Below are 27,671 nucleotides of genomic sequence, written 5' to 3'. Positions count from 1 at the left end.
TAATGTAGATAGCAGCACACAGAGCCTTCAGGAAAAATATGCACACAACTGAGAAAACCTTCAATATGTAATATGGACTTTTTTGACATAGATGCCTCTGCGGTAAACTTGAGAAGCTGTGAACATCATACAACCAGTGTTAAAAATGTAATTATGTGCTTTATGCCTCATTTGGATCGACGGCAGTACATCAGAAGTCAAGGAACTAAACAAAAAAGACAAACAACGTGATGCTCATATATTATTTATTCCTTTTTAAATATTTTCCTCTTATAATATACATTTCTATCTTAAATAATACAAATGCGCTGTGCTAGATCTATTATTTCAAAGAATGCCCAGTACTTCCATGCTGCACTGAAATATATATATTTGTATAGATACGCTCGCCCACATACACACAAACAGCCGTTCATCAAAGGAGCAAAGAGCTTGGAATTCATGGTCAGGTTTGTATACAGAGGAATGAACGTAATCCTCTCCTCTCCTTGTTTTGGTACACATTATATCGGCCATACAGAACATTCTGCTTAGCGAAGTATACATTTCAAAAATACATAATTTTCACACAAACAGCAACCATTAAGGTGTCTACTCAACCACACCACCAACCGAAGCAAAACGAGCTCTGCTTAAATGTTCCGCGAAACCGCTATGGCATTAACACGTCTAAACTGGCACATCTGATGCTAGGAGATGACATTTAACTCAACAGAAAATCAGGACGAGATTATTTCACTTCTGTTTTTTTGTCTATTTCGGTCAACACTACTGAAGTTGGGCATGATATATATTTATATAGGCTATGCAAAGGGATTATAACTACAAAAATCATCTCTCATCTTCATCACAATGACAAAATCACTTTCTGACTGATTAATATTCACTCAGATCTTAATAACATGAAAGGAATGGATTCAAGAATACCTTGAAGCGTATCTGAACACAAAAAAACTTGTTAACCTAAGACAAAAAAAAAAAAAAATCAAACAAAATACAAACAAGTCTCCTAATCCATCGGAGTTTCACCTTTTTTGAGTACAATATTCCTCCTTAACTCTTCCATCTTATTTAAAGTCCTCAAAAAAAGCCCAAAACAGGGAAGTGTGAAGGTCAGCATGTGCGATCGGACAATCTTATCAATGCTTTTTAGCACAGATAACAACGTGGTGCAAAACAAGCAGGCCAAAAGAGTGAAGAGGCTTGAGGAAAAAGAAACCCAGTCACCCACCAAGTAATTCTTTACATAGCAGACTGTTAACTATTTAAAGGCACAAACAGACCATATAAAACAGCTTTCTCATATCGTAATTAGCGATCTTGTAACAAAGCTACCATGTAGGACCAGAAGCAAAGGGCACACGTTGAAAGCAGGCCTGCACACGCGAGAAAGTTTGTCCATTCACATTTGTAACTGACAGTTAGCGAGTTCTCTCGCATCTCTTTGTACACGTACAACAAATACACAGTATTTTCCTGCATTGGAGATCAGTAGCAGGTGAGTCAGACTGCTGACTCGGTGAATGATAAGTTTTAGTGCAAACTAATGGAGTCGCGAAGGTGGATGTTAAGGAGTGGCGTGATAACCTTTGGTTTGCTGGGAAGGCAGAAAATGGGGAACATCTGTGTTGGATATAAGGCAAGTCATGATGGGCGACTGGAGGACGAAAGCTTGTTTCTCATTGGTCGATCAACAGAATGTTAAGTTAACCAAATGCATTCTGGTATATTTGGTCCGCCACGATAAGTCTGTGATCCCCCACACCCTGTTACGATGACTGAATGAATGATTGGCCGTTGCATTGTGGATCAAACTGATTGGTGCCTCCTAAACGACGGAGCTTGTGTTCAATTTATCTAAAAATAAATATTTTTAGCCTTCAATCTACAGATTAGGGTGCGTCTACTTGCAAAGAGAGAACATTTGAACTCTATTCCATAATTCAAGGTCATTCTTAATGTACCTGCATTAATTTCTTTGTCTTTCTTCACTCATTCAGCAAATATAAAAAGATAACTGCAAAAATAAATACTCAAATTCATGGCGTGAAAAATCACATTTTGGCGATCGATACCTTTGAACTCAAGGTAGTTGTGCTCAGAATGCCGTTCTACAAAGTCACAAGGGATGACAGCTTAAAAAGTTTTTTCAGAAGTGCTACGCTGATAGCATTTATCCTAAAGGGAAAACAGAAAATAACAACAACTTCCTAAAGACTTGTGGCCGTCCGGGTGATGGGGCTTTGATTGTGTCACAACGTTTTGGATTCTGGTTTCAGTGTATGGCTCCATTCAGACCTACTGCAGGTTTTTCAGCAGACGGCCGTAGCGGAAGTCGTAAACGTGGCGGCAGACGAACACCAAGTCGGGGTCGATGTCGCTGGGCACGCAACGATGAGCTGGAATTACATAGCTGGAAGGAGGGACCAGGGAGCTATGTCTGGGAAAGCCCTCCTCACGACACTTCACCAAGGCACAAAATCTGAAACATTCAAAATCAGATTCCATTTATACAAAATGATATGAGGCGCTGATACATTTGACACTTGCAATGAGCTGATAAATACGATCGCTCACCTACAGTACTGTGCTAATGTCAACACATAGCACTTATCCTCGATACATGCCACACTGTTTTCATCCTGATGCCGAGATGCGAAAATCTCATTCTGGAAAAATTCACACACCATCAATATATTATATTCAACTTAAGGGAATACCCATGCTGTAAATGTATAAAATAAATATGGCAACAAATACACAGAGAAAAAAAAAAGCAGTCTTTTGAAACTTAGTACTACATCACATATTGATGTTGGAAGATGCAGGGATGTTTAAAACATCCGTTTATGAATTCTAGTATAGATCCAGTGTTCATAATGTGTTTGAGAGTGCTGGGAGTCATTTGTTTGTCCAGTGTCCCCATTTCAGTGGTTTAGTGAACACAGGAAACTTGTGCTGCCTACTTCCTCTATGAAACTCATAATCAAAGGAAGTCAAATGTTGACATTGCTAGTTCCCGGAGGACCACATTGCTGTGCCATGAACAATTCTGGACTCACCTCACAGTGCATGCTGGGATTGCGACCCCCCTGAGTGTGTTCTGGGCGGTAGTACCAAAACAAGCTCATCATCAGCTCCCCTGAAAGAAGGAGCATTATGAGCTCTTCTGTGGCTTTCATTGATGTGTTAGAGAAAGCATTGTTCAGAAAAAGGTTTACCTGACTCAGGGTCTTCCCAGAAGGCAGAGACTTTGGCCACGTAAGGCAAGGACTTCTTCCTGGGACCTGAGCGCAGTAGCACTGTGTCTCTGACCCTGATCACCTCTCCATCTCTCTGCACTGCTTCATAGCACCTGCGCAGGGATGTGGAGTCCTCACCCTTAAACGAAAGGGAAAATACAGTGTTACACAATCTATTCTATCTTATTATACACTTTTGGATCATGTCAGATTTTTGAAAAACTACACATTTTCAAACCTCCAGTTAGAGCTCAATGTGAAACCAGCCTGATTAATAAAAGTTTTTCTTAAGAAAGCTAAATCAAGTAGCCTGTGGGTTGCCTGAATGACTACTCTCAAAATGAATATCAAAAAGTATTTTTAACTTGACACCTGATGTCTTTCAAATGCAGCATGTGGGCCAGAGGAGAGGCACTTTAAAGGAAATTAATAAAAAAATGCACACTATAAATAAGGACAGCACAGTCACTAAAATTATAAAAAAATAATATTTGAATTGAGTGCAGATCTAATAAAAATGTTTCCACTACCATTCAAATTTGAGTGATGATATATTTTTTTAAAATGTCCCTCATGCTTAACAAGGCTGCATTTATTAATTTTATAAATATTATTATTACAACTTAAGATGATTTATATTTTATTATAATTGTAATTTATTCCTGTAATGTAATTTACCCCTGAAATGTAGTTTATTCCCACGATAGAAAAGCTGAATTTTCAGCAGTCATTCCAGTCCTCAGTGTCACATGATCCTTCAGTAATCATTCCATGATTACACAGTAGACTCTTTCATCAAAATGACTTTTTTTTTTTCTATTTGTCAAGGCTAGGACTAGTATCCAAATCCCTAAAGAGCAGCCCATAGAGCTAGTGAAGGCATGAGTCAGCATTGTGGTCGACTACACAGACTGCCTTCTGAATCCTAAAGTGTTGTGTATAAACATTTCATAAACTCTCAATTTAATACAGATGTTCTAGTTCATAAAAATGCTCAGATGGAGAAACAGAAAAAGCAATATGATGCAAACACAACGGGTCATTGTCTGAGGTTTGCCCACTGGCTATTTAAAACATGTTTAGAAATATTTGTTTAAAAGCACCTCACTGGAATTAAATAATACAAATAATAATAATGCCATTTCCAATGAATGCAATTCACAGTGTTTACTACTGACATTTCAAAAGTGTTGTTCTAAGGAAAATGCCCGGGACACCACTTTTTCATTTGCCAGGAATAAACGCAAACTCTTTCAATGAACGGCTGCTTTAAGTCTTGCTCTGAGTACCTAAATGTTTTTTAAAGAAACTTCCAATATCCCAGGACAGGGCAACTCAAACACATACCACGATGAATACTTCCTTTTCTGTTGCCACACCAACAGGCAGCCAGCCGTTTGTTGCCCTGCGACGGCTGATCTTCGACTGCTTGGCAGCGCCGCTGCCATGGCCCGCTCCCAGCTGGCCATCCTTAATGTGGGGGCAAACAGCAGACTCCTGCACCCCAGAACGGGAGCCACTGGGTGGCTTGGCCCTCTGAGGGCATTCCCGTCCCACTCTAATCTGCACCTGGGGTCGACCGGCATCAGGAAGAGGCGTCTGCAGGTGGGGCACTGACTGGGTGGGTGGAGGCACACTGGATATGGGGCAGATGGACAGAGGCAGGGCAGAAGGCATAGTGATGGACGAGCTGTGGTCATCCAGGGGGTAAGAGTAGTCTTCTACAGGAGCAGAAGCAGCAAAAATAATAAAAGTTCTTAAAATGCTCAACATGCATTTATGATAATAAACAAAAACAATATAGCATGTAATACAACACAGCAGACTAATGTAGCCATAAATGAGTCCGTGTGTCAGATGCAAAGCTAAGAGCCTGTTACCACAACTATATACACCCTTGAGGGGATTGGATTTTATGACAGGAGCTACATATCAATTTAGAAGTGTGAAAACAGTGAAACACTTGATTATTAATATATAATTGAACTTCCAACATAATGACAATGCATTATCACTCCAATAACTTCCAATTGCTGTGATCCAAGGGTGATGAATGTTTGTGTAGGCATCTACAAACACACATGACCAAAATTTCAGGGTGGATGAGCCAATCTTGGGAAACCTCCTGTCAATTACCTATGCGGTTCCCATAGTGATGAGGACATTTGAGGTCTGAGCCTGTACATGTGATGCATTCTGCATGAAAAGGGATAAGAAATGTAAATTTATAGTCCAGCTTAGCCCAGAAATTAAATATCTACCATTATGTACTGTATCCTAATTTATCCATGGAACACAAAAGGTTTCCCGTTCACACCTTTATTTTTCATATACAGTGGCATGGTTATTGTAACCAAAGTTACTAAATGTAAAAAAAGCACTACAGAAGCATGAAGTAGTGAATACAATGTGTGTCATGCACTTAATTAGGCTTTATCATTTGTTGTTGTATGAAAAATGTTGTGAAGGACCTCCTTTCGTGTTCTGCATAGGCATTTGCCATGACATGAGGGTGATTAAATAATGACAGATTTGTGTGTGTGTGTGTATGTGTGTGTCAGTCAACTCTTTGTTGTGAGTCTTGTTTTGTGTTTTTTGTCTCAACCAATAAGCTCCATTATGTCTAAAGCTGAGGCTAAGACAAAGCATTTGAAGGGCGAGGGCAGACTGTGTTTTAGGTTGTGTGTTCCTCCCTGTCCGTGTTATATTACGGATGGGTATACACACAGTCATTGCGTGGTCTGCCTGGGAGCGAAGCATGCAGAGTTGGCTCTCGAGGCTCTGCCTAGATGTGGGATGCACTGTGGGAAATGCAACTGTGCAATTACAAGAAATTAAAAGTGTATAGTTGGGAACTGTCAAATTAAAAGAAAAAAAAAACATTTAATTTCAAAACCAGTTTTATAGTTCATAAACTGACCTTTAAAACTACAAAATGTACTCATTAAAATGTACTCACCCTAAAGCCATCCAAAATGTAGATGAGTTTGTTTTTGCATTACATCACTTGCTCACCATTAGACAGAGAATGGGTGACATGAGAATTTGGAATGGGTTTGGAATGTAACGAGGGTGAGTAATTAATGATAGAATTTCAATTTTTGGGTCAACTAACATTTTAATGCCTTTTGAAAGGAAAAACTGTGCAAAATTTCTCCAATTCTGTTTTTATAAAGAAGCAAACTCATCTACATCTTGGGTGGCCTGAGGGTGAGCAAATGTTCTTTTTAGAGTGAACTACTCCTTTAAAATGTTTTCTAAATGAAATCATACATTTTCCATTTTTAAATTAAACTGGAAATCTGGTGAGGTTGCTGAGTTTCCTTTTTCATTAACTTAATGTGGTTCAGTCTATATATGAGGTCAAATCAGCCCAGGGTTGGAGGTCAGAGAGTGGAGGCACTGAGTGACTTATCTGAAATCAATTCAGTTCTCTTTTTTAAATGACTGTGTTACTGCCGACTGTAAAGAAGAATAACTCTATAACAGCTGATTAACCTGTTGTTTGGTAAGGTTAGGTTTTAACCTGAAGCAGGACGTTCTCCTCAGGGACTTCTCATGCAAAATCAGCCACGCAGGACAGATCTATCAGCATTATCATGCTACCCATCCCCTGAGGATTGACATCAATGAATACCAAACGCAGACATTCTATTACAATCTGGAACCCTGAAAATCTAACAGGCAACAAACGTAAATTGAACACCAATTCTGAACAAATCAAACAGCCCTCAGGCTAAGTGCACACCATTACACGCAGTTGGAGCGGTAATCAACCTCGATAACAATACTTAAGATAACCTTGTTCACAGGGTTTCGCCTTTGTGTATGGAGATCGCTTTTAAGGAATTTTGCAGTCATTGTAGCTTCAATCAAACAGGAAGTGTTATTGGAAGCAAACTTCACTTATCCCTACAGTATAGACCGCTTTAATCAAACTACCCTCTCGTAATACTCAGCTTTCAGTGCACACAGTGTTGAATTGTTTAGTACTGCAGATTGTGTATCTCTTCAAGTATAAATCTTTGCACTTTCAAAAATTGCACAATTTGAACATTCATTAAATAACAAACCACATTAACCAGCTTTAAAGTAGTACTAAAAATGCTTCTGCTTTGCTTGTTTATCTTGTCACTGTAAAGTCATGATGTACCTAAAGAGAAACCCGCAGAGAGTCAGATTACTGTCTCATTAAAGGAGATTAAGGCAAATGAAAAATTACATTGTATAACTCAGCCGTGTGGTTAAAAACCAACAAGGGAGCATGTCTGCAGAGGTCCCTGCCTGCGCCGAGGTTCACAAGCGACTGAGAGACCACAGCTGTCACCTCACAATGAACTGACAGTTCAAGTCTCCTGCCAACAAAAATAAGCAGCACCCTCCCCACCTGTGGCAATTACTCACATTCGAACCAGCAGTGAACAACCATAACGTGACCGGGGAAGGAATTTCATTTCATTTGACTCCTATTCAAGCCAATCTTTTTTTTTAAGTCATTGATGCGACCTCGATGGGGTTTCTCTCGACATCCCTTAAAGTCACCTTTAGATCAATCACTTTCATAGACTGCATGAGCTCATTCACAAAGACGTCTGCTGCTGAGACTGGGTCAAGGTTGAGGATACAAACATGGTGTAGAATGATGAATGTGGAAATCACTCCATCCACAGCAGAAAAACATTTTCTCAAATTCAGTCATTCGTTATTTTACATGCTGATGTCATTTTGAAAACAAGTCTACTTAATTGAAGAATATATAATATTTTTTATTTCATAATAAGCATCATAAAGTTATGATAATTATTATTATTATTATAGTAGTCATTGTTTTGGTCAAAAACAGTGGGAATGTGTCATGTAAAATGTTGAAAGTGGTTTGAGTTGATTCTTGCAAAACGGCAACTATAAAAACACATTTCTCACAAATTTCACAAAAATCTGCAGTTAAAAAAAAAAAAAAAAGTTAATATTTGTTTATTTTCTATGCAGCTGCACTCCTCTCACACTAACTTTAGAACGATTTATTATTTCTAAATCTAGCTATTCTAGTAATTTGGTGAAAAATATTTTTTGCCCCCTCATATTTCAACAGATATGAAAGAAAAACAAAATATTTCAATGAGATTTGGTGCTTAAGACAGAGCACCTTAAGAAATTTCTTATAATCAGTGCTGAAAGCAGTTATTTCTGTGCATTCTTTTAATGAATAGTAAGTTTAAATGAACAGCATTTATTTGAAATAGAAATATTTGTAAAAATGTATTAATCTGACTGACTGAGCTTTTCAACTTGTGTATATAAAAATGACTTAAATTAGATTGCATTAATGTAATGTATGCATTTCAACAATGCTATATATAATTAAGCACAAAAAGTTACAACAAAAATATTACATTTACAAATAACAGTATGTACACAGTTATATAAAGTTGTTTTAAATCTCTAAACTCTAAAGCATAATAATGGATTATTATTTTTTTCCTTACAGTTACTGTTATTTCAAACCTAAATTAAGCCTTTAATATTACAACAAAAATATTTTAGTTAACCTCACTGCACTTCCTTTCTGAAGCACTTGGTTTGTTTGGTGCACATATGTGCATGCTTGCTTGCTTTAAGAAGTGCTTGGCATCTTGCAAGGTTTTTTTTTTTTTTCAATCGTATCAGATATAGCCCTACTTAAATATAACTTGTGACACAGCTTACAAGTCTCTCCTCTGTACATCAATCATAATCACATGAACCGAAATCAGAGTTAACAGCAAGCAATATCTTTAAAGCTCAAAGGCTCAAACTTCCATGTAAATTTACAGTTATGGAGCTAATTTGACAAAGCAGGAGATAATTTAAACTTTCATTTCATTTTCCATCCTACCTGTTTCCATTTTGTGCACGCAGCTGGAGCATCCTGCGGTGTACGAGCAGCCCCTGCTAGTGATGGGTTGCGTGGGTCTGTAGGCATAGCTGCTGAGCCTACAGGCCTCTCCATAACAGGTGCCCACAGAGTTACAGTACGCTGGATGAGGGATCCCCGTAGGATGGGACACCGAAGAGGGCAACAGTTTGGGTCTCTTGACCCCACTAGTGCACATTGACAGCGGGGTTACAGACGGGGCCGTGTGGCTCCCTGGATTTGAGCTTACAGGATGCGTCGGAGTCCCGTGATGAGCGATGTGGACGTAGTACCCAGGGTAACAAGGATAAGGATGGGCACCAATGGGCATTGCTGGATGCGTCAGGGTGTGAGGAGAAGGAATAAATCCCTTCAGAGAATGTTCATCAGTTTCGGGGAAGGTTTTCTGGCCCAGGAACAGGGCTAGTCTATGGCAGTACTCCACTGATCTCTCCTGGGAACAGCAGTAATATGATTTCACATCAGTCTCTGTTTTCTCTTTCTTCACAGGCTTGAGAGGATAGCCGAGCATGGATCTGCACTGATATCCGGGGCTAATAAAGCCATGGCTTCCTGTGCTCCCATCCCACAATGCCTCAGTGTGGAGGGCTTGCTTCTCGCAGAGGCTGCAGCATTGCTTCGATACTTTTAAATTGGACTGACTGGCCAAGTTGTGCTGCGGTTTACGCGATTTCAATTGTAGCTGCTTCCCTCGCACAGCTCCATCTGTTTTACCCCTGCGCTTCACTCCCGAGGACGTGCTGGTCAGCTTGAGCAGGGCGGCCGCATTTAAACCTGCCAGACGTTTGGGAGCAGGACTGTTTAAAGTCTGCAGATCAATAGCGTCAGACTCCGTCTTTGCTTTTTTGGGGTTTCGACATTGTTCGGTCTCTACAGTGCAAGCTCGTTTCCGGTTGTCTTGGCCTTTTCTGGAACAATCATTCTCTTTTGTTGTGTCTTTAGAGAGAGAAGTGTCTCCTTTTGTCTGTTGCTGCTTCTTTGAGTGTTTTGATGTCTTCTGGGGGTCCTCTCTGTCCAACAGCAGACTGTTAACGGCTTCTGCGTTCAGAGAGGCCAGCCGCCTTTGGCGAGGTTCAAGGATGAATTCTGTGTGTAAGGCAGGTTTATAAGGTTTCACTTTGCTTTTTGGTCCAGGCGCTGACCAGCAAGTCTTACAGGTTTTCTTGCGGCACTTGCAGATTTTCGCCTTCCCATGCATTTCCTTCACCTGAGCCTTCATGCCGTTCCTACACGTTTCGCTCTCGTCCAAGCGTGTCAATACAACACAGCAGTTAAGAGAGCTTACTTCACCCAATCCATGTCGTCCCCTGAGAGGGTACAGCTTCCGGTCTCTCTCAGCAGCCTTTCCTTTTATCTCCTTACCTTTTCCTCTTTGGGTAAAACATCTTTTAGCCTTCTTTTCTGGCCAAGTTCTGTCCATAGTTGTCTGACAACTCACTTGGTCCACAGATTCACTCTTATATCCACACAAAGAGTTCCTCTGCCGTGCATGGGTCATCACACTTTGCCATGCAAAACCTATAAATGAAATATAAAGCATTGTTAATTTGTAATTTCAAAGCTGTAGCCACTGTGATTTAATATAGAGTGTGTACAGAAGCCATTACGATTTTCATAATCCACTAATTAATATTAATGTGACCGGTAATGTGAACTAATGTTGAAAAATCAGCACAAATGTGACCGTTTGTGCCACCTCAATCAGGTTGCTGGTCAGGCAAGAGATTATAGAATTTTAATTGGATGGGGACAAACATGGTCACTAAACGGTGTATGTGCAATAAACTATTTTTTAATAAGCATATGCTGTTTCGGTCTTTTGTAACAAAAATCTTTCAACTTGAATACATAAAATGCATGCGTGTAACATTTCTGACATTTACTCAAATCATTTCTTGAACACATACTGGCATCATGGGAGCAAGAACTGATTGCATTCATCTATAATAGACCTGGAAGACTGCCATAATTAGCCTATGAGCATTTTTCAAATGAATGATGTAGTAATTGCTAAAACGTTGATGACCAGCTGACCTTCAAAGACCACATAGCAAAGACTGCTCAATCTTGCAGGTTTGAATGCCCAACATAAGAAAGTTCTCAAAGCTCTCTTTATCTCCTTGCACTGGCCACTGGTTGCAGCTCGCATTAATTTCAAGACATTGATGCTTGCATATAGAACAGCCCCAGGCTCAGCACCCTCCTGCTTCCACTCACGCTTATGAATCTATATCCCCTCCAGAAGTCTGAGATCCGGTAGTGAGCGATGCCTTGTGGTACTATCACAGAGAGGATCAAAATCACTTTCCAGTACATTCTCGTTCAGCATTCCTGGCTGGTGGAATGATTTTCCTACCCCTATCTGGAATTATGAATCCCTGTCAATTTTCCTTTATCTCTTTTGACGCTACTTGACTTCATCCTACATTTAAAAAAATAAATAAATTCTTACACTTATTTATTCCTTCTCTTTCTAGCTTGTACTTATTTGAACAATGCCTAAAACTTGGTATTACGAGCACTTCCTCCTGTGTCTGTTTGCCTCTTTAAGAAGGCTCGCTTTAAGTATTCCGCAATTGTAAGTCACTTTAGATAAAAGCATCTGCAAAATGTCTATGTAAATGTAAAACATATACAGAGAGAACATGGAACACAATATTATGACATTGTCTGAAACTCAGATCAGCTATTCCTATTTACACTCTGACATTCTGCATAATTTAAAGTCAAAGTTCACCAAAAAATTAACATTCTGTTATCGGTCACCCTTGTGTTGTTTATAAGTAAATCATAGCTTGGTTTTTATTTGCCCTTTTCCAAAAAAGTACAATGGCTGAAACTCCCAATATCTTTAAAACAACAAGACGCTGAGTAAATAATGACAGAACTTTAATTTTGGAGAATTCCTTTAAGAGACAGTTGAACAGAGACACTTGATTGGTAAAAATAACATGTCTAAGTGCCTCTAGTTTCTTGAGTGCCGCTTAAATTGCTGTTCTCCAGATAAAACGTATTTGATTTTCAGTTTTTGTGGGACATTTAAGGTAGAACTCTTTTAAACTTGCAGATGAGAAATGAATGCAGTATTCAAAGACATTCATGACCCATTCTGAAGATTCAACATGTATCCTTAAGACCGATTGATTAAATTAAAGGCAAGTCAGGGGTCAAACGCACACTGAGACATACGACACTAATTGGACTCCATATGAAACTTAACACTAACTGACACAAAACATTAGCTGCTTTGACCTATTACAAGTTCCTCTTCCTTTAAAAAGAAAAGGCTTTCCAGCTTACGCTGACGTTTGACCTCGTTGCTATTATTATAATTCAAATAATTTTTTTTGATGCATCACTGTAATTTCAAATATGATTTAGCATTTTATGTTCTGTATCATTAGTATCACTGTACTCCACTATGAAAGATAGAAAATCTTTGAAAAAGTATGAATGCTACAGGCTTGCTTGGATTGCGTGAATAGATTCATTTATACATGTGCTCAGTTATTAAGTTTGACAGCTGCTGTATTTGATACTCCATCTGTCAAATAAAAGAGGTCATCATAACCATCAGTCAACCTCAGACGCATGCAGCGCTCGCCTTTGCAACGCACAGAGCAAGTTCAGCACCCGTGAAAGAAACACTTTTACGCACATTCCTAAAACCAAACAGTGAAATATGGACACAAAAAGGCATCTACCATAATTGACAACTGTAGCATTCTCTCATTTCAGCAACAATCCTCGTCAGCTGTCCTACTGCTCTCTGCCATTTAAAATCATTCAGCCATGCCAGATAAAGAGAGGAATCATCCTGTGGTCCAACTAACCACAAAAGTGACTATTTTAAAATATTTCACCAAATAGATTGACCCTTATACTAAAAGGAAAATAAGCAAACAACAAATATTACAGCAGAGATCAATATTTATTGTATTTTTTATGATTACTGTAATTACAAATGTGCATTAAAAATACTAAATGTTGGATTTCCATTGGTACACACACACACACACACACACACACACACACACACACACACACACACAGACATACATACATACATACATACATACATATATATATATATATATATATAAACTTAAATCGCTAATTTACCAAGTATCAACATTAACCCAGAAATAAAAAATTTCACACTTTCAAAGACTATTTCTTCTCTTCCACTGCTTGTATAAAAACCATTACAGCAAATTATTCCACAAATGTGAAAAGCTTTAAAAAAAATTCAAGGTGCCACTACAAACTAAATCAACACTCTGTAATTCTGTGAATGTCACAGAATCTGGAGGGATGTAAAAGGGAATGTTTACTGATCTGGAGGGATGTCCATGTCCAATTGAGTTACCACACAAACTCCAATGAAAGGTAGCTGAAGGATGAACTGTTGGCATGATATTGTGGGAAATTAGAGGTTGCCTTTCAAGTTTCGGGAATGGTGAAGGGAAATGGACTGTTGCCCATAATTCCACCATTTCGGGTGTTCTTTCGGGTTGAGGAATCAACCCATGATTTTCTGGCAAATAACCGGATAGCCATCTGGCGTTATGGGCGTAGAAAACGAAAACGTTAGGGAAACTGCGTCGAGTCTGCGCTTTAATAGATGGGAATGTGGTTTAACGTGATATCTGGCGTTTAGAGACGAAATAAGTTGCCTTTCCCTTTGCGAAATTTGGAATTTACTCCTCACTCACTGTACACAAATAGATGTTATTTTGTCCTCCTACACTGCAGACATGGAGAACGGGAAGGTGTGGACTGAAAACAAGATGAAAAAAAAAGGAATGAAACGCATCTGAGTGAAATGTACAGCGCGATTAAAGTAATCCTGGATAAAGGCGGCAAGCGCGTGCTGGGAGGTGTAACGTTACGATGATGAGAGGAGCTTGCATGGCGTATCACACACACACGCTTTAAAAAAAAAAACAGGAAAAAACAGCGTTGTTCGCCTCACATCCTACTGTTTCTGCCACCGCATACCTCCCAACTGCGAAACCGAACTAGCACGGTCAACTCAAGCCCGAGCAATTAATGTCAGCGCTGAAAATGCCACCAAACGGCCAACCGTGAGAATCAAACGCCGAAGCGGAAAGCGCTCGGTCGGTCCCTTCCAAAATTTCCGAGCTTCGCGATGGTATCCTGAGCACGATGAAAGAACAGTTTCGCAAGTCAAACTAAAAAGCGCCTCTCGAATCGAATTCATACAGCAATGATCGCGGATCATGTCTTGTTTCAGGCTATTTCCCCACCGAGGGCGAACACGACACCGCGAGCTCTAGAGAAAAGCGCATAACCAAGATAAAACAGATTAGTAATCCTTCATTTACCTCGTCATCCACTCACTCCGCTGTATTCCCGGTCAAATAATCACATTCCGCGAGCAAAGAGGGTCCTGTTGTTGAGCTATCACAATAATATCGATGTTCAACAGTGAAATGAAACGAGGGGAGCACACACAGCTGACAAGACACGTTTAATCGGTGACCTACTTCCGAAGTAGCGTGCTGCTCGAGATAATATTCATGCGCTGCATTCGTGAAAGCCGCTGCTGCGCTGGGACGAGGTCTCGTTGGCATCACTCAGGTAGTTGAGTGATGAAAAATGCAAAAATGACAGGAGTCGGATGAGGTTTAGATCCCACCGCTCCGTAAAACTCACTGTTGGTCAGTGCTTGGTCGCATGCAGTGAGCAAGTGCCTTGGATCAACAGCTATTACATAATGGACTGCCTTGGACTATCTGATCATCAGCAATACTCAGAAACCAAATAATGGAATAATTGCCAAGGGATAAAAGTTTGCATGAGGTTATCATACCTAGACAGCTCTGAGTTTTAGTTTGTGTAATTGCTCACATATCCTTCCAGGAACAAGCCCTACTTCCTTTATTCAAATCTAATTTAAACAACCGGTTGACTTCTGACGTCTCATTACACAATGCTTTTTAAGCTTTAAGCCTTAAAGTCAGATGGTTTGTGTATAAATATCTTAAAACAAATGTATAACAGGTGGAAGCTGTTAAAAACTGCTAAACAAATACTATTACGTTGATGTTGGTGTACGTTTGCTTTGTTTTCAGGTTAGGAAAATAGTTGAGTATAAAGACCACACTGTAAATAAATGGGAAGTATATCAAGTTTTACAGCTGCAGCACAAACACTAGCTTTCTAATGCCACATTTACACAGAAGCGCTTCTGAGATGTATTTCCACAGATTGTTTAATGCCATTCAGAGATGGCATAAATGCATTCACAGCAATTACAACATGTATTATTTACTATGGTCTGTGGTTGGTCAAAACAGGACTCATTTAGTCTGGCCTTTATCAGGCATTGCGTCTTTACACTGAACAGGCATAGACCAGCCTTAGCTATGTAACGACACATTTAAGATAACTAAAGATAGCCAAAAGTGTGACTCTGATGAAGATATGATGTCTAAGAGAAATGTGAATAAAATACTCACAGAGGTTACATTTAGTTAAAAACACACCTGCAGGTGTTAGAATGTGAAGCTACATACCAAGCTGATACACTTGAGAGTGCTCCATAATGATATGATAGCAAACAATATCGCAAGAGACATAAGAAGACAAAAGCTTCAAGGTCCTTCAAAGGCTAATCTGAGAGAAATGCTTACATTTTTTAACATATAAAATCGATGGATTTAATACTATCCAGAAATACAAAATATTGAATTTAGGAAAAATGAATGGAATTTGCATACTAAAGCACAACAGATCAAATGGATAAGTGCTTACAAATCTTCACAAAACTTGCTGGAGGCCAGATCATAATGCACACAAAAGAAACATTAACTAGGATCTAATGCTCAAAGAATCTTCCTCTGAGGCAGCAGAGTCTCAGATGAGAGTGAGTATCAAATAGAGATGTTTAATGAATGATCCCTAAAATGACTGCCATCCTGTTGATCACACAGTTTTAATCAGGGAGCCTTTAAAGCAGACTGTGTGTGGCAGGATGGCAAACACAGCCTAAGCTATGGCATAAATCTTAGCAATAAAGTGGGTGGAAATATAAAACCCTTCTATCAAGCATGAGTCCATTAGTATCTTGAGCCGAAAAAGCTTTAGAAAATGAAACAGTGATTTTCTGCTTTATGAACCAATCATGATAAAAGCAAAGCAAATGTCTGTTGTCATCTCAAATTTCCATTTGACTTTTAAAATTGTAGAACACTAACGAAAAAAAAAAAAACAAGGAACAGAGGCAACAATTAACACTGCAAGCAAAGCTCATTTTACACTGACACAAGCTCATGGCATAAACCTCAAAGTAAAGATGTTTTTCTAGCAGATCAGTCTTCAGCTTGGCCTTCTCACAATTATCTTAAGCTACTCGAAATGAGTTTTCATGCTGTTTTAACAAGAAGAAAAAAAACGTTTTAAATTAGCCATTTAATTCACATAACTCGGCCTCATTTAACATATGTTTACTGTCTTTGATAGATCAGATGGTTAGGTAAAGGAGTATGATTAAAGCTTGGTTGTCCATATGTCAATGCCAACAAGAGAGATATTACTAATTTGAATTTCCCTTTGGAGATCAATACATTTCTGCCTATTAGAAAACTGATAAATTCAAACAGCAAAAAGTAAAAACCTAAAACATTCATTTGTTTTAGTACACTTTTATATGCAGGAGTGTAAAGTACTGAAAAATTACTCATCCTCAAGTCATCAATTAACATCTTGTAGAGTGATCAGATGCACCTTTGTAATAAACAAATTTATCATTGAGATGTTTTTAACCGCAAACCATTTCTCTAGTGAAAAAAGTATTTCTGTCTGAAATTGGAGTGAAATATGTAAAGATCAAATGATGTTTCAAGCAAAAACTGTATAAAAGTGTTGGATTTTGATGTGAGAGGACAACAGTGATTTTTTTTTTTACTTTCAGCAAATTTTCATTTTGGGGTGAACTACTGCGTTATCTATTATTGGCTTTTCCTTGAGTATAACCTTGTTTTCAAATGATAGAAATAACACATAAGCTGTTATGAGAACTACAGAAATGTTCAAAAGAATCTGAAATTCAAGCTTTATCAGTTCAGGTGGCCACAAGCACACTGGTGTCATGGGTTCACTTGCACACTGGCATTTGAAAAGCAGAGAATTCACAGAGAAGAGACTGAAAAAGGATTAAAGTTAACCCACTGCATCAAAAGCAAACATCAAAGCAAACCATTTATTTGCACTTGATTTTATAAAAGTTTTATAAGCCACTTTTATGCAGGCCTTATAAAATAATCATTTTCAAAAGACACATACAATTAAATAAGAGACATTTTTATCAAAATTCAAAAAACTTTCCATCAGAGATTGACCAATAAAGCCAAAACCAATTCTGCTAATAACAACAATTACTATAGAGAAACAGGCACTTTCAGATTCATTTATTAAACCAGAAGAAAGGCAATGCTTTCAAGCTTTTTGATACTTGGTTATGGTTGCTGGTGGATCTCCTGCTGATGACAAAAGCCTTTTGCAAAGGTAAATCCATTTTTTTTGTTTACTTTTTAGCTAATTATAATCATCACTGTTCATTACTGCAGATTTCAAACTCATGTCTAATCAACAAACCAATAAAACAACAGAGCATCTCTCAAACACACCTGGGAAAGTTGCATTTGGAAATACGGTGAGCTTTTTCTTTACTTTAATGCTATCAGTGAAGCTGTTCCACAGTACTTGAAGATACAAGATACATTCAGAGGTTGTATAAAGTTGTTCTGGCAAACAATATAGTTGATAATTGACATGTATGTGACATCTGTGTAACCGAATCAGCATGATGCAAACTGAACAAAAGGAACATAAGTAGAAGGAACAGCTTCATAAGACAACGAAAAGTTCAATAATATAATAAATCAAAAATATCAATAAATCAAATCTTCATATTAATATATAATCACACTCAAATGAGAAAGTCTGAAGATGGGGCCTAATAAAGGCATGCCATCTAATTCTCCATTCCATCTACCCTTCTTCATTACTGATGTGAAAAAAATTAAGCTTTAATATTAGCTTGCCTCTCCAAATTAAAAAAATCCCAGTGACGATATACAAAAAAAAAAAAAAAAAGCTTTGTAATACTTCACAGGAAAAACAAAAACATTTTTACAGTAATAACTTGCTAATAGGTTAACTATAAGTCACTTTATATCTTATGAAAAACACTTAATAATGTAACTTTGAATTATATGTAGTTTTGTAAATTATGAATTACCATTTAATTTAAAATGAAAATCAGTAATGTATATTAGGGTGTTTCATGTTACAAACCAGATTCCAAAAAAGTTGGGACACTGAACAAATTATGAGGAAAAAAGGAAGGTGTCTCTCAGAAGTCAAGATGGGCAGAGGATCACCAATTCCCCCAATGCTGTGGTGAAAAATAGTGGAGCAATATCAGAAAAGAGTTTCTCAGAGAAAAATTGCAAAGAGTTTGAGGTTATCATCATCTGCAGTGCATAATATCATCCAAAGATTCAGAGAATCTGGAACAATCTCTGTGTGTATGGGTCAAGGCCAGAAAACCATACTGGAGGCCAGTGATCATCGGGCCCTTAGGCGGCACTGCATCACATACAGGAATGCTACTGTGATGGAAATCACAACATGGGCTCAGGAATACTTCCAGAAAATATTGTCGGTGAACACAATCCACCGTGCCATTCGCTGTTGCTGGCTAAATCTCTATAGGTTTTAGAAAAAAGAAGCCATATCTAAACATGATCCAGAAGCGCAGGCGTTTTCTCTGGGCCAAGGCTCATTTAAAATGGACTGTGGCAAAGTGAAAAACTGTTCTGTGGCTTTTTGGAAAACTTATACATATCATCTGGACTAAAGAGGACAAGGACAACCGAAGTTGTTATCAGCGCTCAGTTCAGAAGCCTGCATCTCTGATGGTATGGGGTTGCATGAGTGTGTGTGGCATGGGCAGCTTACACATCTGGAAAGGCACCACATACAACATCAATTACAACATCATAGCTGCGTAGAAGAAGGATCCAGGTACTGAAATGGCCAGCCTGCAGTCTAGATCTTTCACCCATAGAAAACATTTGGCGCATCATAAAGAGGAAGATGCGACAAAGAAGACCTAAGACAGTTGAGCAACTAGAAGCCTGTATTAGACAAGAATGGGACAACATTCCTATTCCTAAACTTGAACAACTTGTCTCCTCAGTCCCCAGACATTTACAGACTGTTATACAAAGAAGAGGGGATACCACACAGTGGTAAACACGGCCTTGTTGCTTTTGCTTTGTTTTTTATCATCATCCATTCGCACTATGAAGAGCCGCCCGATCAACTTTACTTGCTTTTGTACTGCACTGTTGTCCTCTGTGGACGCCCAGGCCTTTTTATGTTGCTGAGATCACTAGTGCGTTCTTATTTTTCTCAGAATGTACCAAACAGAGGATATGGCCACTCCTAATGCTCCTGCTATCTTTTTGATGGATTTGTTTCGTTTTTGAAGCCTAACAACTGTCTGTTTCACTTATATGGAGAGCTCCTTAACTGCATGATGTAGGTTCACACCAACAGCTTTCAAAAGCAAATGGCACACTTAGAATCAACTCCAGACCTTTTACCTGCTTAATTGATGTAGAATAAAAGGAATAGCTCAAATCTGTCCATGAAACAGCTTTTGAGTCTTGTCCAATTGCTTATGTTTCCTTGAAAAAGGGGGGAGGTACATATTAAAGAGCTGTAATTTCATTAAAATTTCCTCCAATTTTGATGAGAATACCTTCAAATCAAAGCTCACATTGTGCACTTTAAGCCCATTTAAGCCTATTATACAGCGGTAACTTGAATATGTTTTGGTCAGCAGCTAAAATAATACAAAATGTGCCTGATTCAAATTGTGCCTGATTAGTTTGTTTATATGAAGACATTTCTTGTGTTATCTATTTATTTGATTTGGTGTTCGTTTTCATTGAGTTTTGTTTTTGACATATTTCAATTTCATGTGCAGCATTAAAAGAAAAATGCCTTTTCAATTATAATGTGTCTTAAATGTCATTTTGTTAAAAAGAATTGTGATTATCATATAGTGAAATCAGTGTCTGGAATCGTATCGCACCCCGAGTTGAGTGAATAGTTACATCCCTACCCTGATGTTATACGGACAGGCTACTTTACTTGCAGTGATTCATCATGCGGCTTTGTTGTACCACTTGTTTTTTTTATGGTGGTTATGAGTACATTTTAATACAAAGCAGATTTTGACTTGAAAATGAAGTATGGTTATAAGTAAAACATGCAGGCACCAATATACTGTATCTTGCAATACATCATACTTGTTTATGGTGATTACTGACAACCCTGTTGTTTCAAATCTGTATGACTATCTTTTAAGATAGTAAATTTTTAAGATAATTTAAGAAATATCTCAGTCTGTTTTGTTCATACAATGTAAGTCAATGATAAAACAGTTTAGTTAACAACATTCTTCAATATTTCTCCTATGTTCTGCAAAAGAAAGAAAGTCATACAGGTTTAAAATGACTTGAGGGTGAATAAATGATGACCGTTTTTATTTTTGGGTGGACTATAGGGGACTATACCTTTAAGGAAACCCATTTCAACGATTAAATCAAGTTACTGTAGTTTGATATAAAGCTAATGTCAAGTTGAGCACAAATGGGTGTGTGCAGCTATATCCCTATAGTCTGACGAGTGTTAAAGATCTTTCAAAACATCTTAAGAAAGAGTAATGTGATGCTGCATGTACATAGCATGTTCATTTGTTTGCTGATGTAAGTTCAGACTCTCAGATGACAGTTTGTTGCCACTGAACTGACAGAACACAGGAAGTCAAACTCTTGTTAGTTGTTAAAGAGTCTTGTCTTCAAAAGGCAAGAAAGACGCAGGGCAAAGTGCCCAGGAAAGTGCAAGGGATGTTTTTTTTCCTCCTCATACACTCGTATGACAAATCTTGTTAAGATTACAGTGAAAGAATCGACTGCTTTAGATGCTTTCAGCTTTCTGACTTGGTTTCCAGCTGTGTAACGACCAGAACAAACAACAGAGGCTCAATCTCGTGTTCTCGCACACTGGGTGTTGCCATCTGTGATTCTGAATACCATGTGCTCTACAAACTTCAGGGGAAAGCATAATGTCTGGCCTGAAAGATTTTAGAGGGGCTCATGAACAGGTTTTACCATCCTTTTAGCATAAACATTTTAGCAGTGATAATAGACCAGGAGAGCTTCAACCCCTTCACATGGACCACAGCTGCAAAGCCACAAACAGCTGAATCTGGTTTCGGTGGCCACTCTTACCCCCGTTCTCTCCCCGAACACACCAGTAAATTTCACAGCTGTGACTCTGGCACTGGCCCAGGTCGTGTCTGATGGGTTTAAGATTAGCCACATGAAACGACTCTTCCCCGTCAAGCATATGTGCGAGCTGGAGATCTCAGGGACACATGTCCTCAAGGTAATGAAGAACATTCCACAGTGTCTTCATTCAAATAGAAATACTGTAATCAGAGTACTTTTGATGCAGCCTGAAGGGGTTTTCTGGGATAAAAGGGGGGACATGTGTGTCTGTAACTCACATAACCCAAATCTCACCCTAAATTATCTTAATAAAAATGACACATTTGTTTTATATAGTGTCACCAGTGAGATACTGCATCTCTATATAGGCTTCCAACAACAGCTTTCAGTACATTGCCGTCAAGGGAAAACAACAATTAGTCATCGCTGATTAGTCAGCTGACATTTGGTACACATTTTGGTCCATGCAATAATTCAAAGCACTGTTTGGAAATGAACCTTTAAATATGCATGAGGAAGGAGATGATTCAAATATTTAAAACGGAGCATGAAGAACTTGTTCATCTGGTCGGATTATATTTTTTCTAATGCAAAAATAAGCATTTTTAAATGGTAAAAGATGTCAAGACCTTTAACAAGTCTGAGATTTCTGTGCAGCACTTTGCAATTATGTACAGTATAACAAATAAATATTTATTTGGAGATTTACTCAAGATAATCTTTATGTAAAAATAGGATAAATGAGCATGGCAAACAATACAACAATTCAAAAAACGATAGGCTACAAAATTCAATATTATCAAAACGATAATATAGCTATATAATAATACCAGTATACATGTATAGTGCATCCCTAAGTGCCAATTTTGCCAAAATTTTTGGAGTGTTTGCTTAGTTCAAATTCTATCTTTGTTCCTTAGTTCCACTGGAAGATGTTTATATTAGTGCTGGAGGATCAGCAGCAAAGCGACTATATTAAATCAATAGAGGCTATTATTTTAAATCTTGTTTGTTTCAGCAAAAGAATCAATGCTCTAAAGATAAACTAGCGCATCTGTATCTCCAATTGTAATGCATATCAATACATGTAACCATTACAACTTTGTCTTTTAAAAATCCAATTCTTCATGTCAAATTTTTTTATTTGATGTGCAACGAGTGGAGACGAGGCAGCCCTGTTATACTCCATGTTGTACAAATTTGGTAAAAGGGGTTATGGACCATTAATCTAAAAGTTAATTTGCTGCACATAAGCTGCCGTCTGTAATGGGATATCACTGATGATCTGCACATTGAAAAATCCTAATCATGCATACATGTTTGATGGATTTCTTTTTCCTAAGAGGTGATAATTTATGTTAAACATGAGCTGAATTGATTCAGTAAGAGACTGAGCTGTACTAAGTGCATTAGACAAAGAAAATAAGATGAGCACAAAAGAAAATTATTTCTATATCTGAAAACTGTTTGATTATGATACATCTGAATCGATCCGTTTCTGTCAATACTGGATGCTTAAACTAAATTAGTTTAATAGTCAGAAATAAAGCTTTCAAAATAGTAATAATTTAATAACACTGTTAAATGTACCTTTAGCAAATCTCAAAATTAATATAGGCCTGTCACGATAACAACTTTTTGTTGTGCAATATATTGCCCCAGAAATAATTGCATTAAAAGATATTATTGTCGTTTTAAAGACCATTTTATGCCAATGAATATATAATCAATATGTAACAGCATATTAATGCAAGAAGGACTACAAAATTTCAAATGACAACAAACTTTACATTTGTAAGAATATTTAGATCATGGAAATTAAGTATCAAAATATTAGAAACCTTAAAAAAACTTGAATAAATAGTGAATAAACATTTTCTAACAAAAAGTGCAAAAATGCACAAAGAACTAGTATGGAGATTTTTCCATCTACAGAGTTTTCCCTGGCCTTCTTTTCTTTGTAAATTAAGGGTGCACACACACTATTGCTGAAAAACACAATCTCTATTTAGCAGTCAGATATCCGTACGCACAAAGGCACAGATCCCTAAACAAGGCCATACAGTACAGTATATGCAGATTAACCTTTTTTCGTAGAAGCATTTTTTTAATTTGAACTAGCACTTCTTCACTACACCATGTTATGAATGAGAAGCTGCAAAAGACACAGGCACACTTTTTATGTAAAAAAAACATTGTGACATAAATTTTTTCATAAACATAATGGGCAATACATTGCATTTATTATTGCGACAGACATGCTCTACATTAGCCTATATTGTTTTAATTCCTAGTTTCAGTTGCAGCACATGAAATAAAATTATCTTTAACATTTCTTTATACAAAAATGCAGAAAATGTAAATATCAGCCATTTATCTGTGTTTTAAAGGGGTCAAATGATGTTGCTAAAAAAGAACATTATTTTGTGTACTTGGTGTAATGCAATGTGTTTATGTGGTTTAAAGTAAAAAAAAAAAAAAAATTTCCACATACTGTACATTATTGTTCATCATGCGGAACAGCTAGGTGTGCTCTGATTGGCCAGCTATCCAGTGCATTATGATTGGCTGAATACGTCAAGTGTGTGACAGAAATGTTACGTCCCTTACCAAACTGTGATGCTGTCTACTGGCACGACGAGACAAAACCAATAAAAACCATTATAATTGAGCCATTTGTTGAATCCATAGTTACTGATTATAATGACTCATACTGTCTTTTTACACGTTGCATATCGTGGCATGTAAACAGCATGTCTGCATTTCTGATCGGAGAATCAACAAGCACTACTCTACACTGCTCAAAACTCACGTTTGAATCATCAGTAGCAAATCCTTTACATATGTTAACGTACTTACAGACTGAGTCAGAACAGCCGGAATTGTAGTCTACTCTCCCAGGATCAGTATACAGTCCTCCATAAAATGCATTGCACACACACGGATATTTGGGTTTAACTGTTCTGAAACAGTAGGTGCGTTTACATGGACACTTTTTGCTTCCATCAGAATTCATTCATTCTGATTGACGAATCTGAATGTAGTGTTTAAATGAATAGGGTTGATATGCGCATTTATATGTCACAAGCTTCTGATTGGATTTACTCTTTTGACATGCACACACTGTATGAACAATGCACTATTTTCAAAAGCACACACTTCGGGATCTAATTAAACGATGACCAGCACATGAACTGTTGTGCAGTGTCGTTTGTTGATGAGTCTTAAACAAGGACTCTGGTGGAATGTTTTCCTGCTACACTTCACAGACGCGAAGTGAAACGGGAGTTTTATGACAGGAAACTTATTTATGACACTTTATTTGCCAGAAAGAACTGCTCGTTCTCTATATGTATCTCTATATGTCACTGCGCATGCGCAGTACTTTCCAGTTTCGGTATTCAATCCGATTAAGTGTTTACATGTTCTCTCACTTGGATTACAAAAGGAATAAACCACCCGATCGAAATTTTTGTTGGATCTGGCCAATGCAATCCATTTAACATGTTTACATGTTACTTTTTTATTCTGATTTTGCTTCTAGTCTTATTACAATCGGATAAGTAGGGTCCATGCAAATGCAGCTAGTGTTGTAAATGCAACTTAACCACTGATTTCTAGTTGTGTGCTCTTTTGGAAGGCCAAACAAAGTTGTTTCGCTTTCACAAGAATACACACAGCGTCTGCACAATATGGCAGGGGCAGCAACAATACTAGAGTGAGAATCAAAGTTAGGCCTTCTTTCTTTACGTGAACATTTGGGTGGCGTTATGCAAAGTTGTAACTTTTATAAAGAATATCTCTTTGGATTTGAGACTTTAGTCTTTGCAACTTTACAGATCTTCTTTATGAACCAAGAGCTTGTAACACACCAAAGAGAAAGAGAAACTTAAAATGACATCACATGACCCCTTTAATATTAGTGCTTCCCTAATAATACTTTTGACAATTTAGGAACGACCAGAATAAACATGAGATTTTATATTTGTTTCCATGTGTGTAAAACAGTTTTTCCACCTGTAACCAATACTCAAGTCATTATTTGTGAAAACATATGAAAACATTCTCTGTCCAGCCATTTATGAGAGTCTCATATAAACCTTCTAGGAATATAATTTACATTAAATACTCAAAAGAAAAATGCTTTGCTGTAAAACACCTGCCATTATTTCAACGGCAGCATTTTATGGTCAAGAAACAGTGCTTCCTATATACCAATCCAATTACTTACAAGCAAGGTAATACTCTTGAGGACAACAATAAATATAATGGACCCTGAAGCCCCTAAACAGGCACATTTTTTGTCATAGCGCTTGTTTCTTTTCCTTCAGCTTCAAGCTTTCCATCTACGCAACACAATAATTACTGTCACTTTATATTCAGCAGACCTGTGCGCTATTTATATCCTCTCTTGATAGTAGCAATTAGATCGTAGGTTATATTTACCTTGTCGGTTTTGTCAAAACATTTCACCTTTAGCTGACTGTTTTGGATGGTTAGTAGGAAATGTTTTGGAGAACTCTGTCTTGTAAGTGTAGATTTTCAACTTACAGACCATAGTTTCTTTTATGAAGGCATTTAGGTCAAACAAAACCAATGAAGTGTAGAAACAAAACAATTCAGCATGAACATGTATATTATTTTAGAACTCAGGCACTTAAAAAGGGCAGCCAAAAGGAATGTGAATTAAACTGCAGTGAACATCAGACTACATCATAGAAATCCTATATAATTGGATCAGAAAATGGGACAGCAGAACATACGCCTGCTTCTCAAACATGGCAACAGTACGAAGGAGGTTCTGCATATGATAATGACCATAAAATTGGCAAGCCAGTAGATCAAACCAACCAATGTGTACTGAATGAAAATGAAAAACAAAAAAAGCTCTCACCAGATCATCAGTCATGTGGCCTAAAATATGTTTACATGCACACATTTTACGTGTTTATATTCTGATGTCAGAAATAAAGCTTGTGCTTCATCACCTGAGACTGACTCAAGTGTTAGTGACAGCACATAACATACAATTAATATATTGAAAATGCCTTTTTAAATTACAACATAACTATAATTTCATCTTTGGTCAGGTAAATAAACAGCAGCATCATGCTTTATCGAAAGAAACAAAAGTTGAAACTATTGACACATCCCACAGCAGAGTAATGTCATGAAACATGAAAACCATATTACAGAAAATATTAGTGCACCATTATCTCAAACTAAGCTACACTACATGTTGTTCAAATAGATACACAAGGTAAAAAAAAAATTGTTAGGTGACATTCACAGAACTGAAGCTTCTTATGATCCAATAAAATAAAGTATAGGCTACAAGAAGCAAAGGACAAGTTGTGCAATAACATCATTTTTCCAAACTTCACTTATTTGAAACATGGATCTTCAACTCGAATAAAAGTCAGACAAGGTGAAGAGAGCAAACAGTTCCAGTGTTTTAGCAAGTGAACAACCAGTGTAAAGACTACAACCCGTGATTGCGTTACTGACAAACAAAAGATTAGACAAACAACTCACCCGACACTGCGAGCGACGCGACGCGACGCACTTGAACGCTCTCGTTAGCGCAAAAACCTTCGGATGAATGCGTTGATTATTATGGGAGCATTCTAGTTTTGACGCGTCACGTCGGAATGTGATGTAGACAGACAATCCTGTCATTATGGATAACGAAACTAAACGATGAATTAGACTTCTTGTTTAAAATCCCTCTTAATTGCTTCACATTGAGACTGGCTTAAATTAAACTTATGATAACGTTGGAGGACAGCACGCTAAAAATATCGATTTATTCCTAAAACTTCATTCTTTTAAATGTAGCATACATATTCTCCTACCTTGAGTGGTGTCGTGGGTTTAAATGACAGAGTTTATTGGTAACACGCACTGCTGCTCCGGTGTCGTTTCTCTCTTGGATACATGGGCAGAGGAGCTCATACTGTCATCCTGAGGAGAACACCTGGAATAGAGCAGACTCATGCAGAACTGACACAAACACTTTTGCCATGGAGTTTACGTAACACTACCATCCGCTGTCTGTGGCGGTGTCACAAAACCTTAAACGCTGCCTACATAGACAGCATGGTTAGGTATCATGGTCAACTGAATTGACTCGCGACGCGCCTTTGATTCTCTAAAACATGTTGCACGCATCTATAATGG

General features: G+C 37.8%; 1 protein-coding gene across 4 annotated transcripts; it reads right to left on the bottom strand.

The window, feature by feature from the left end:
- Positions 1-231: 231 nt before the first annotated feature.
- Positions 232-27,671, bottom strand: LOC127975895 (bromo adjacent homology domain-containing 1 protein). Of its 4 annotated transcripts, none has more exons than XM_052579932.1 (7): positions 27,347-27,671; positions 9,118-10,674; positions 4,590-4,963; positions 3,222-3,381; positions 3,063-3,142; positions 2,578-2,669; positions 232-2,482 (listed from the first exon to the last, which is right to left on the bottom strand). In XM_052579932.1, the coding sequence occupies exons 2-7, from the start codon at positions 10,652-10,654 to the stop codon at positions 2,299-2,301; spliced, it is 2,427 nt and encodes an 808-aa protein (XP_052435892.1). In that variant the 5' UTR covers positions 10,655-10,674; positions 27,347-27,671; the 3' UTR covers positions 232-2,298. The 4 variants fall into 4 exon arrangements, with proteins under 4 accessions (XP_052435892.1, XP_052435896.1, XP_052435895.1 ...); XM_052579936.1 differs by lacking the exon at positions 27,347-27,671 and adding an exon at positions 27,027-27,078; XM_052579935.1 differs by lacking the exon at positions 27,347-27,671 and adding an exon at positions 14,667-15,069.

Source organism: Carassius gibelio, chromosome B17 (genome assembly GCF_023724105.1).
Source record: "Carassius gibelio isolate Cgi1373 ecotype wild population from Czech Republic chromosome B17, carGib1.2-hapl.c, whole genome shotgun sequence".
Lineage (NCBI taxonomy): Eukaryota > Metazoa > Chordata > Actinopteri > Cypriniformes > Cyprinidae > Carassius > Carassius gibelio.
This window is presented reverse-complemented; position numbering and strand designations above follow the sequence as displayed.